The sequence below is a fragment of the Patagioenas fasciata genome, chromosome 6 (assembly GCF_037038585.1).
Source record: "Patagioenas fasciata isolate bPatFas1 chromosome 6, bPatFas1.hap1, whole genome shotgun sequence".
Lineage (NCBI taxonomy): Eukaryota > Metazoa > Chordata > Aves > Columbiformes > Columbidae > Patagioenas > Patagioenas fasciata.
Genome location: NC_092525.1, coordinates 27,041,831 through 27,055,739, shown reverse-complemented (window position 1 = coordinate 27,055,739; position 13,909 = coordinate 27,041,831). Strand labels below are relative to the sequence as shown.

The window sequence follows — 13,909 nt, the reverse complement described above, 5'->3', positions numbered from 1 at the left end:
AATTTTTCATGTTGACTCAGGCACACAGAGCTGCAAAGTCTGTATGCTTTCTGTCATCAATTCACCAGCTAGAGGAAGAAAATCTAAGCAGAAAGACAAAGCTTTTTATGATCCAGTAGAAATAGAAGGAAATAGAAGAAAACTGCTATGTATCCTCTGATGGACTCATGAACTTACCACTGCATAACTACATAAATATAAGACTGCTCATATTCAATGTTCAGCTGTGTATTTAAGCACACCTGGCATATGCCCACAGAGGATGTACTCCGAAATTGTATCCATACTATGTAAGACTTCTATGAAAGACTTTTTTTAACAGCTTCACTATGTTTTCAGTCCTTCAAATGTCAAATTCCATTGTTGCACTAGTTTTGTTGCCATAAACATGAGTACCTCAAATCTTGGAGTGTGAGCAAATGTTTGACAAAAATTCTAAACAAAGCCTTGTTTTATTTCAGAAACAAACCACAAGCATTAGCAGAAAGAACATATAATGTATTTTTTTAAATAAACAAAAATTTACAACAGAAATGTTTAATAAGTGACATAATCTCAATTCTGTATGAGTAAATTTTTCTGAAACTTTTAATTCAGATCTATTTTTCCTGAGTATCTCTAAGGCAGATAAGCCTTTAGTCCAGCAAAGGGATACTCTTAGACTGAAAGCTGCTCATACACTTACGTATATGGTGAAGAGATCAGCCAGATGTTGCCATAGTTATTACATACGAACTATAAACAGACGAGGAAAAACCCCGTCTCTGCTTATTCAGCGCAACAAAACTGAATGAGGAAAAGCTCGCAGCAAAATCTTTTCCATTCAGTGAAAATGTTCAGCAGAGTATTTTGGTATCACACACTGATTTCATTAGCAAGCGATATACATAAAGAAAAAAAATCAGATGTACTTCTCAGACAAATTATGATACAATACTACAATTTCTAAATATCACAGAATCGAATATATCACATTTTCTACAATTTTTCTCTTAATATTTTCCTCTTCCCCTTACCTCCTCTCAAACTTTTGTATGTTTTACTTGATTTTTTTACTACCAAAAATGAATTACAAAAAGTTCTAATCACAGCTTTGTCTTCATCTGAAATAATACTTTAAATATCCTAATTTCTTATGTTTATGTTGAGATGCTGCATTTAATAGTGTGACTGTTTTAGGTATATTCCTTCTGAAAAGATCTGTGCAGTCCTGAGCTACTGCAAGCCAGTTTTTCCAAAAAATCACCAGAGCACTATTTACTGAAGTAAAAATGAAACTGTTAGCTGCACAGTCTGCTCAGAACTGGGGTTACTTTAGAAGTTTGATGGTGAAACATCATGATGGAAAGGACATTTTCTCACAAGTTCTTTTTAGTCAGAAAGTATTGTTAATAATGATAATCAAAGGGGAAGATTGATGATCAGTAACTTAATTTTTTGGGAAAATGAGTCTGCAGTAATCCTGGTACTCCAGGCTAGAAAGAATGTAGATATTATTTCCAAAGATTTTTGCCTCGATTATGCTGACAAAAGTTCTAACAGCTCGTCACATGATTATCACACGCACTTATACACAAAAATATTCAGAGGCATAACAGTATTTTAATAGTACTAAAAAATAACTAAGCTCTGAGCAGTTCAAATTGGCTCAAAACCATTGAACAGCAGATGGCAGACTTGCAGCTTCAAAGATGCTTTTATTTGCCAAACATTCTGATTTCATTTTTTTCTATTTGATATTTGCAGACTAGTCATCAGTTGCATGTAGTCAGCTGCACTACTGGTTGCGTTTTCTCTATTGCATCTTCTGGTACTGTACGATAAAAATAAAAATCTGTAAAACATATTGGGAGATCATATTTTGGAAGAAAAAAAATATTCCCATATTCTGAGTATAAAATCTAAAGTAATTAGTTGCTTCTGTATCAAAAGGAGACAAGCTAGCTCATTTTCTAAAATTTTATACAAAAAAGATAAATTATTTTCTTTAATGTCTCTATTCCCCCTCCACAATTTAAAAAATCACCATTAATTTAAAAATCAAATTTCTTAACAGAAATAGTACCTCTACTCTTGCAATTTAAAATAAATTGTATCCTTCTAATATTTATAGGTTTTAGATCCGCATATACCTACAAGGTCATATATGCAAGTGATACAAATAATTTGTAATCTGGTTTGAATCCAGTACAATTTAATGGAAAAGCAGCCATAGACTCTTTCAGGCATTTGCTCAAAATGAACATAAAAATACACTGAAAAATGTATAGCATGATACACATTAGATTTGCTGTTCAGCAGGCCAAGAAAGTTAAGTTACCTCAAATGCAGATCCATAGTTTATATGTTATAAATCCAACCCTGGAGAAGGCCAAGCTACAGTTCTGTCTATGATCCACGCACTACTGGTTTGTCATGTCTCCTGCCACAACAACTCCAGCTGAAAACTCCACTATGTCTTATTTCAGAGCAGAAAAAAAAGAAGAGGGAAAACTGGCCGATTAACCTCAGTGAAAGCAAACCATGCTGCTTCCCTTTAAATAATGAGTCAGGAACATTTGGTCCCTCTCAAGAGAGAAATTCTCTCTTGAAAAACTGTTCCCTGGTAGAATCTTCCTTTTCATTCCTGATCCCAAATCCTTTTACATCAGCCAAATGGGAATCCAGGGAAAGCTGTGCAACACTTGTGGACATTGTGTAGCCCTTCATTTCTAGGATTTATCTACGTGACATATTTGAACTCTGTTTTTCATGTCTCTGAGGACATGATGCTGATTATAGCTTCTGCTCACGTTGTTTGCAATATCACCATCAACATTACATTAGAAAGTGCAAGTGCTCAAAATGTTCAAATATAATAAAGATTTTTAATATAAGTTAACCATTTAGACATATTCTGTTCAATTCAGCAATGGGAAATAAAAAAGGAGTTCTAGAACCAGCCTACTGAGCCTTTGACAATGCAAATGTTCTGCCTGCTCTGGTTAGTAACTTGAGTGTAAAAATAAGGTACCTGTTCCATGTGCTTAGTTGTAATTCTGCACAGTTTAGAGTCTGGCCCACATCTAGGTCAGAGGAACACTCTTCATAGACAAGAGACAGCAATAATCTCTCAGATGGCTTCATTTCACATGCAGAAGGCTTTCATCCTGAATAAATGTGACTTCTGCATGAGTTTGGGTGAACAGGCTCCGCAGTCACCAGCAGCAAAGAGAGCAAGGAGCCATACTGAGAGGCAGCAAAGTCCCCCAGGAAACCGGCAGGTGCAGAGACCTGTTGTTCTGTTGAGTCCCCAAGAGTCCCCACACAGCACAGCAGGACTCAGCCACATCTGCACAAGGCAGTGTCAGCAACAAGCTGCAGAGCCCTACCCACACCCATACGGGCAGGACCTGTTCTATGCAGAGTACACCATTACATTTATGTACACACCTGAAGAGATAAGTAACCCCTCGAGAGACTTTCTGGACACCTTCCCAAAAGCCCCTGGTGAGCCAGCAGGACCCCTTACTTCTAGTAGGGCTCTGAGTTGGCCTCCAAGCCAATAAAAGTGACTGACTGAGCACACGTGTGTGTAAGCAAATGAGTGCACTGTGTGAACTGATGTCTTATTAACAACGGATTCCTTCTATCAATACTAGCAGCTGAATTAATAAGAGGTTTTCTAATATTGGTTATGGTGTCTGTCTCAACCTGACTCAATCCTCTATGAAGGAAAATGGAATGTACAACAATACATGTATGTAAAATGAGCAGCAAAAGTTTAGGATCACTATTTAAAACAAACAAACAAAACAAAACACCACCAAACAACAATAGTACAAACCAAAACAAGCAAAACCAACAATAAAAACCCAAAAGACCACACATTTTTGAAGGCTCAGATTAAGGAACACAAATGAAAGACAACAATTAACTGTTTGTGAATTGATTCAATGCCAAGTTCCTATGTGAACTCTCAAATCACGGCAAACATCAAATGATTCAAGCTGTCTATCAGTACCCTCTTTGATAGTCAACCTCCTAAATGACTTGTTCTTAGGTCTGAACCCTTATGATCCTACTAGAATAAACTGGCAGAGAATGAACTGAAAATATCATGAGAATAACCATGTTTTTCCTCTTTTAGAAATACTTTAAACATAAATTTCACGTGACAACTGGAACATGTGAGCATTTTTTTCTTCTTTCTATTCAGGTTCCGTACAAGTCCCTGATGACCTTCTTTCAGGAATTATACATTTCATAAGACCTTTATTCAAGCCACAGATGCTACATACTGACTGTTACACTGCAGTGCTAATCAATCGTTGAGCCAAGCAATAAAGAACTTGCTACTGTTCTGCAGGGTAGTTCATGCTTCCTGTGACTGCACTTCATGCAATTCCTTTTATTTCTACAATCTTGTTCTGTGGATAAGCAGAGCACGTGTGTGTCAAGACACAATAAAACACTTCTGTCAGTTCTGTATAATTTCCCAGATACAGGTGAAGAACAAGACTTTTTTTTTTAAACTCTTTCTCAGGATAAAACAGCTTACAAGGAGAAAGGAATAGGGACAATCAGGACAAAAAAAAGCAATCTGCACAACTGAAGAGAGATGCAATATCTTCTGTTCTTTCCTCTTGTTTAATACGCAGGGAAGATTCAGAAAATATTGTGATCATTTTTTTAGTCTCTCACTACTTGTGCTTGCCTGTCTCAAAGGAAAACAACCAGGAACCAGTATGGTCCCTTGGTGGTGCCTCAAGCATCCATGGAATGTATTCAAATATTTTTTTCTTTAACATCAGTAGCCCTGCCTTAGTAAACATCTTATGAAGAACTTCACACATGTATTTTTCTTAGAGGAGAAGAAATGGGTGAGGAACAACAAAACTTATTTTCAGCTTTGTTTGATTATGAGACATTAAAGCTGTCTAGAAATCCAGACAAAGCTTATTTCTCCTCTGTGCTGAAACAGAAGCAAGCCAACAGTTTCATCTGCTGCAAAATCTGACAGCCTATATCAAATACTCAGGATGCCTGTTAAGTGAAGTTTTAGATTAACCTGACTTTGTTTCTGTGTGTTTTGATGGGAAAGCCAAAAGTGGGCACAGCCACCTTGGTCCAGTCCTGCAGTAATCTTTTGTATCATTTACTATCTACAACCTGCCTTGACTTAACAGGACAGTGCTGTGTGCCCAGTAAAGAACGTGAGTAAAGTTCGTGCTTGATCACTTTAAAAGAAAGAGGCTCTGCTGCCGTCCTTCTTAAGGACCAGCACAACGTCAGGATACCTAGTGCAATTCCCAGGACCATACAAGGCACAGTATTGTCATCCCAAAAACTCAGGTAATTTTTTTCTTGAGGCTTTTTCCAGTAACATATCAGCAGTTTTCTTTTAATTCTTTTTGTCTCCACTAAGAATGTAACAGACTGAACCAAAAGCAAAGGGCTACCTACGGTGCAGTAGATGTCACCCTGAAAACAAACAAATTCTTGCTGATTAATAGAGGAATCCTGAAACAAAGACACATTCTTTTATAAATCCTATTACTCAATACTATCTAACTATTGTAGATTGAGATAAAAGAGACAGCAAACCAGTTTAATTCAATGGGCAATATTTAAAATATCTGTTTAAAATACAAGTTTTTTCAAAGTGACAAAATTCTTAGGAGAGTATGTACATTTATTAAAACTTGCTCTAATCAGATGCACTGGAAAACTAAGAAAGAGCTCCTTTAACTGTGAATTTATTTTGAAAGCAAATTAATTCTTAACACTGGAAAAACAGTTTATAGCACTAGCCAAAGTTCTCGTGCCAAGTTTTAGAAGAAAAACTTGGCAGCCTTTCTTTGTAGCATTTACATCTAAATAAGTATCCACACCACAGCAACTTGTAAAAACATGATCACAAAAGGGCCTTCTCAGTTCTAGAAATACTCTGTCTTTTAAAGAAATCTAAATCCCCTCTGAAAACAGTGTTCAGAAAAAAGCAAAATTACCAAGTCCGTAGTATTTTAAAAATGTAAAGTCTGATGCATTGGGATATTGACCAACTATTTAATATAGTTACATTTTTCAAATTGAAACTTGAGAAATAATTCCAACCAGTACTATAAAAAATAGTCTCATTAGTTGTCATGAATTAAACCAAAGAATAATAAATTCCTTTTATCCCATGCGTCTGTAAGCAGAGATAATCACAATGCAGTGAACGAGCCCCACTTAAATTCACTGAATTTGGTTGTAGGACCATATGACGGGAAACCACAGGCAAGGGAGACTGCAATGCAGCAGGCGCTTTGCAAGCAGGTAGGTAGATTACTGCATCTGGAACCTAAAAACACCAAGAGCTGACTGAAAGCAGTCACTGTGCAACTTTGCATACACAGTACAGAACAGCCACAGCTCCACAGTCTAGACTTACTGGGCCTGGCCCTACTGCCCTCACTCACCCTGACAGCTTATTTGAAAAAACAAACGGGTTCAACCCTACAGGAGACAACAAAACAGTGTTCAGGCTCTGGCCTCTGTGACTCAGCCTGTGAGATTGCTGTAAAAGTCATAAAGGCAGTGAAATGACCTAGATATTTAGACACAGATATTTAGACTCCATAAAAAAAATAATATTCCATCTCCTAAAGGCAGGCTGACAAGAATATTAAGCAAACTTTTGTACAGAAGAAGGTTTTAGAGAAACAGAAGAAAGAAAGATTAAAGTTACAATTAGGCAAGAATTCAATTATTCCTTCTCTTTCCACACAGGCTAAACAAATGACTGAAAGGGTAGTATCTTACAATGACTGAAAAAAACTTAGTTTCTTATTAAAACAACTGTATTTGTTGGAATTCTGTTCCTGCTTGTGTCCAGGCATAAAATCATTAGATTTTTCACCAAAATGAAACCAGAAGTTTATACTTTCACAGAAGTGAAAAAGCTTTAAGGTTAAAAACCATAAAATTATTGTGGACACAGAAATGAGTAAGAAGGGTGAGTAATAATTCCATAAACAACTCTTCAGTATTTTGTCATTTCATGAAAGCCTTAATAAATTAAAACTAATGCAGATCACTATTACACTTTAACAGGGATATCACAGATTACATGCTTTAACTAGCAACTAATTAATAAGAAGATAAAATGTGAAATAGTTTCACACAGAATCCAAGTTTTGATAAATACTTCCACAAGTCCTTCTTAAAAAACACTTTGAAATTACCAGAACAACTGCCAAAAGAAGGTGGTTTTATGTGCTGCTAAATTTGTGTGGCATGCTATACCACAAGAGACACAACGTGCTTTTTCACACAGCCATATAGTAGCAGAACAAAAAATACTACATATATAATTTGCAAAACAGTCCTGCAGATGCTGCTTGCATTTTTATTTATTTATTTATTTATTTTTACCTTTATTGAAGAAGCTGCATAGAGCATATCCTCAAGACTGAAATGGCAACACTGGTTAAGGTATTCCTGACAAAATTCTTGAATCAGTTGTAGATTATACAGGCTGTCAGCCAAAGACATTGTCTCTTTCAAACAAATATCTAAAAAGGAAGAATAGAAGATTAGATATAGTTATAGATTTGGAAAAGAGAAAAAACAGTACTTTTTGCTATGCTGGATTCTGAAGCATTTTCTGCATTAAAAAAAAAAATAATAATCAGACTTTTTTTTTTCCCCCTCCCCAGGAGGCTTTTATTTTTCTATTTCAGAAACTTCAACGACAACTCTACATTTTATCTTTGCATTTTTATATCTTCAGACATTTTTCTAAGCCTGAATTGTGTTTTTTCACTATTGACAAGTTTTTTTCTGAAAATGGAAGTTATGCTCCAGGTAAAAGGAAGAACTGAATAAAACAAAATTAAATTAAATATAATTCCAGAGCATGCATCAGATTTTATGCCTAAAGCAACAACGTATGACAGTACCCCACAAACCAGTTTTAAATTGTTTAGGATAAAAGGTTTCTTCCAACAACGAATCTACTTTGATGCTGGCAGGAAAAGGATTCCCATCCTGAGGGAATCAGACATATTCCATCCTCTCAGCCATACAGATGACGATCAACGGAAAAAAATGTTTGAATAAACTGATCAAAATGGGATTAAATTTAGTAATGCAAAATATGAAGTCATGCGTCTGGATCTAATAAATTCTAATGTGATTCACTGGTTGAAAATGATATAGAGTAGGAAGATACCGTGTATTAGCTAACGTAAGAATGTTTGTGAGCTTTCATCATCATGCAGCCATGAAACAAAGCAAACATGATGCTAAAATGTACCAGAAAATTTATCTCCAGTAGCTACAGAGAGTCACTGCACAAAGCAGTAATGAGATGCGAGTCTGGATTTCTGTACACAACTACAACCATCTGTATTCGAGAAAGATGAACCAAAACAGGAGTAGTTGCAGAGGAAAACTACTGAGGATAATAACGAGAATGGAAATCTGCTTCAGAAAGGAACACTGAAAAGGTTTGGTTCAGTAGCCTGTGCAAAACAAGAGAAAGGAAATATATCAAAAAGGTAGACATCAGATTAGGAGGAGCTACTCAAGCCAAAGGGCACTGCTGGAAGAACAAGGGCATGTGGACAGGCTACAAGCACATTTGGGTAGAAAATAAGAATAAGATTTCAAACCATGTAAAAAATTGAGCTCTGCAACAGTGGGGAAGAAGAGTGTCGATTTTAAACAGCTAGACAGTTTTAAGACAGAACACAATAAATTCATGAAAGGGATTATGTAATTTTGTATAATGACCAATTTCTTGACTCACTGACATAGGGAGTCCTTTCTAGTCCTGTATTTCTTGAATGTAACCTAGATTTTAAAGTTAAATAAAGTCTTAATGAGAAGAAACAATCTATTTCAGACTACAGAGAACTCTAGATTAATATTTTTTTTCTTTTTTGTTAATGCATTTTTAAGCATTTTTGTGTATGCATTTTTGTGACCTGTCTTCCTCAGTTCCAATTCAGAACCAAACCTCATTGAAATTTAACATGTATCAAAAATTACGTAATTTAAAATACAGGCAATATGGGCAAAGTCTTTTTTAAAGTGCTTCTAGCCACTTCAAAGTACCTTTGAATTTACTTCTGAGACAAAGACATGCACATTTATATATCTTTAGGGAAGATGATGTCAGGACATCTAACAAGAAAGTTAAAACCAAAGTTCCAAAGCTGACATGTGCCATGTCTTGTTTACAGGAGGAATCTGCTACTAAGTATATATGTGGTCATGCAAGGCACACGAGATCTTTCAGACCGTCCATATTTTCAGCCATCCTAGAACAGCAAGACGGAACTAGGTGTTACCCCCATGCAACACTACTCAAGTTTTAACTCTTCCCCAATCCCATACAATTGCATATGTTTGGCTGCAACATGTAAATAAATTCGAAGTTGTATTTTTCAAAATTCACAATCCGAAGAAGAACGGCGAATGCATCATCTTAGTGTCTTTCATCTTCAACACCTATTGTGCTGGAAGCTTCCTATGAAGTGTTTGTGTATAATAATTCCAGGTTTCAGTCCTTCACAAGCTTTATACCCCTGTTCATATTCCTGGGTTTCTCAGGGTGCTTCTGTGTAAGTGTTCCCACGACATCAAAGGTATCATGGACAGAACACAGGCAGAAAATGATGGGTGTTAGCTGCCAAGACATTTTACAACTACATGAGGCTCTTAGTTGCCAAGAGGAAGATATGACTTTAGCCAGGCCACTGAGCAAAAGAACAAGCTGAAGCTGCTCATCATCACAATTACCATTATAGAACAGCACGACACCAACACATTCTACACTATGTTTTTGTTTACTCTATGAACAGCACAGGTAACTATCAGGTGAACTGAAAGCCCAGAATGCAGAGCAAATATTTGGCATGCAGTGCAGCTATGCAAAGCTTGACTAACCTCTTCCATGTTTTATATCTCTAAGGGCTCAGATTCACAACAAAGCACTTGTGCAGTTTCAAGAATAAAACTTTCACAAGTGGTTCACATTTCATAGAACAAAGGCAAATGTGTTGCCAGAGTCAGTAATAATACATCTTAGTCTGTTTATATTAGAGTGATAAAATGAAAGTAAGCACAACATGGAAGGACACCTGGGTTCCTTTTATTTAAATGTAAAAATAAATAGGCACAAAGTTAATATTAAACCCACCACCCTCTTGTGTGTCATATCCAAGCACTTGTCTTGGCATCATTATCAAACACAGACATTTAAACTTTTATGAACATATCTTTACAAGCTGAAAGACACGTTAGACATACCCTCCAGTTTAACGATATCTGGACAGTAAAAGTGGATCAGGGCTGCAAGAGCACAACCATCTGTGCCATCTTTCAGCAGATTTTCCACCAGTGGAATGCAGGGCAGCTGCTTAAGCAACGTCTGCTCCTTCCTGTAACGAGCCTACAATAGAGAACGAAAAAATTTAGAGAGCCAAAGGCTCTGAAACATATGAAGAAATACATTCATACTGTAGGTTTTACACTGTTAGTGAAAAAGCAGTATTCAATAAATAGCTGAATATTCTCAGTGTTAGATTTCTAAAAACCATTCCTCTTATGCCCCACTTTGAATGACACAAATAACATCTAAGAGGAAAGGAACCTACAACGCTAATATTGAACCTTTGCTCCAAAACTACCAAGTTTTGATGATCTCTGTGCATCACGATGCAATAAATAACATAATATACCTTAAGTAACATTCAACATTCATTGTTGTATAATCAAATATTATTTATGTGTGAACACAATGAGACAAATCCTTAGCTGGTGTAGCTTCAGCTTCTTGACAAGTCAAATGACTCTGGGAAGTTAATACACCTAAGAATCTTGTCCAAAATCTCATTCATATAAATGTCTTAATGACAAATTCAGAAACAAGCAAATCTGCATTTGATTGCCTCCATTTTTATTACTAGCATGTGCCATTATAAGCAGTCATAAACACAGAGAAGCATTAATGGTCACGTGTTATGACCGTGTAGTGGCCTAATTATGAACGGAAACATTTTGAAAAACAACGTGGCATATAAAGATATAATTAGTTCAGAATGCCAAGATAGCATTGATCTGCACTAAATATATTTTCCATGGGTGTGGATGTTTGGTTTTTTGTGTGTGCGTGCCTATTTGGTTTTTTTTTTGGGGGGGGGGAGGGAGCCCTGCTTAAAAAAAATTGTATTCATCATTCTTAGTTTCTTTTCACTTCTTCTTGGGAAAAGAAATCGAAGTGGAAAAAAGTGAAGTTTGTTAATATTATTTACTAAGACTTATTTTAAAAACAGTACTGAAGGATTACTTTTCATATGACAGAAGGGCTTATGATGCCAAGAGTGCTTCCCCATTGATTTTACACTCTTTTGACTCATCTGTACCCACTAAACTGTAGGGACTCCGAGGAGGCTTTGTGGATGCTTCTCTTCCCAGCAAAGCTGAAACTGGTGGCTCCCATCTCCTACTCCCCACCTTTTGGCTGTGCTAGAGCAGCTGCCGCTGGGGCTGCGTGGTCAAAGCATCTAACCAGCTACAACATTTCTCTCCTCCTCTGTTCCCGCAGTGAGTGAGTGGGCAGGGCTGGAGGTTTTATGGGTGGGGTGGGAACCGTTTAAGCTCGCTTTGCTGGCAAGAAATTCTGTGGAACCACAGACTAACCCTGAAGGCTATACTTACTGTCACTGGATTTCTCACAAGGATTACACAGGATTATTTCTAGTGAATGTCAGTGTCCTCTAACTGGCCCAAGAAGTCTAATCTGGCAACAGTAGACACATCCGCTCTAGAAAAAAAAGGGGCTTGTATTTGGCCCAAAGAACTTAAACAAATTAATATTTAAAAAAAAAAACCCTGAGAGTTAGTCTTTATTTTATACTTGAAATGTACTGGTATTTGTGTGCCAAGTATGCTGTATAAAAATGAAAATTCTGATTTTGCATGCTATGGGAAATATTCACTAACACCAAAGAAAATCATGTTAGTGTTTCATGCATTATTAATATTCTTTTCCCTGTGTTAGTAACACTTCCTACTATTTCTAATGAAATAGGCCAATTATGCTTGCAGTGAAAGTTCTTCCTTTTTCCCTCTACGGCAATGCAATGACCCACTATGATGAAAATCCTGTAGGTTTCAAATACCATGTTACTACGTCCCTCAAAATGATTGATATTAAGCCTATGAAATATTGTAACTGAAGTATGAAATATGATAGAAGATACAGTATACAGATGGACTCTAGCATCATGGTCCAACAAGCTCTGTGTAATCTATACATTCTTTTAAATAGCATATTTTTAATGGAGTGTTCAAAAACATTTGAGATTGATAACACAGTGGTCTCACACAGTAAACCTTGTGGAAAAGTCTGTCACTTTAATGATGCCTTTACTGGCCTTATGAATAGTGCCTGCAGATGCTGGAAACTGTGTCATATCATTAAAGTAGACCTAGAAAGGGGACTTAATTCACTGTAGAGTATGCCAGGCACGTTACTTCAGGAAAAATAAACTTATATAACCTGATATACTAGGTTCACTAGGGTATAACATGCATTCTGTTTCAATTTGGTTGAAAAGATAAAAGAAATGCTAGCGAAAAATAGAAGGCAATGGTAATCGCACTGCATTTTTAATAAACTTCCATTTGAAGAAATTGTTCTCATCAGTTGAAATGTTTGCTAATAAATATGGATGCAATAATGCAAAAGATGAAACTCTTTTTATTAATAAAGCTCTATTGCTAATTTAAACGTAAATGATAATACAGGCATATTGTTTCTCAGATCCTAAACCAGCCCAATTTAGCATCTTTGAGCTTATTCCACTTAAACAAGTCTAGGTGTAGTAGAGACACTCGCATATAAATAAGGATGGCTACAGATGAATCTACAGTAGCTCAGCTGTTCTGTCATAAGTGCTGTCTGAGTTAATCATTAATAATGAATGCTCTTATGCATTAAACATATAGTAGATAGCATATTATAAATTTACTTCTCAAAGTAAGTTTTCAGCTGCCTGTATACTCAGGAAAATCTGTCTCCCTCCAAAACCCTTGCTCTTCGTAAAGAGAAGAGATCAGAAGACTGGTTGAACTGTCAGAGCAGCCTGAGCCTTCACTACCAGTAACCCTTGGCTTTCACCTCCATCACTACTGAACTGACAAACTCAAAGCAACATAAACACCACTAGTTCAAGGTGTTTATGGACACCCGGCAGGCAAATAAGTTAGCTTTGCAACAGATTGAATATTTTATATTTGAGTATCATTTCTATGAAATGGAAGAGAATCATTAGTAAGCTAACACTTCAGGCAAAAATAGAACAAAAACATTCTGAAACTGCTTTGAAGTAGCCACCTTATTTTGTAGAAATGAGACAAAATAAAGTGTGTTTAAATTTCTGACCACAGACAGTCTATTTTTTTGCATTATTCCCTCCATTTACTTATGCTACCTTAATTCCAAAACAAAATTAAAGGACCATACTGTGAAGAGCACTTTTTGTGTCACAACTATAATAGATAGCATTATAGAGAAATGGCCCATACAGCATAAACTGTTAGGAATTTGAATACTGATTAGTCTGCTGAAGACAGTACTTTTACTCTGATTTTCCAGACATCAAGTAATTTCTGTTACCTATGTGCAACTGCCTTGTTATTTTTTAATTCTCTTTGCAATGTATGGACAGTCTTTTACTAGTTGTGACAACAAATATCCAAGTGACTACTAGATCCGTTATTTGGTAATCCTCAGATGAAAGACAGATCAGAATTAGTTTGGTATTCCAACCAGAAGTACACAATTCTGCATGCACCTGAACAGCTGACTGTGGTGTTCCCAGCACAACCTGTTGTAGAATAAACAATCTGAATGCATTTCAGGGATGGATTA

The 13,909-nt window shown here is 36.3% G+C and overlaps 1 protein-coding gene across 4 annotated transcripts in view; it reads right to left on the bottom strand.

The window, feature by feature from the left end:
- The window catches only part of CAMSAP2 (calmodulin regulated spectrin associated protein family member 2), an 85,388-nt gene that overhangs the window by 21,890 nt on the left and 49,589 nt on the right, over positions 1–13,909 (bottom strand). For all 4 annotated transcript variants that reach the window (XM_065841754.2, XM_065841755.2, XM_065841756.2 and 1 more), the window contains 2 exons: positions 10,282–10,423; positions 7,399–7,538 (listed from right to left, as the gene is read on the bottom strand). In XM_065841754.2, the coding sequence (XP_065697826.1) occupies positions 7,399–7,538; positions 10,282–10,423 (282 nt within the window). The remainder of the gene's footprint in view (positions 1–7,398; positions 7,539–10,281; positions 10,424–13,909) is intronic.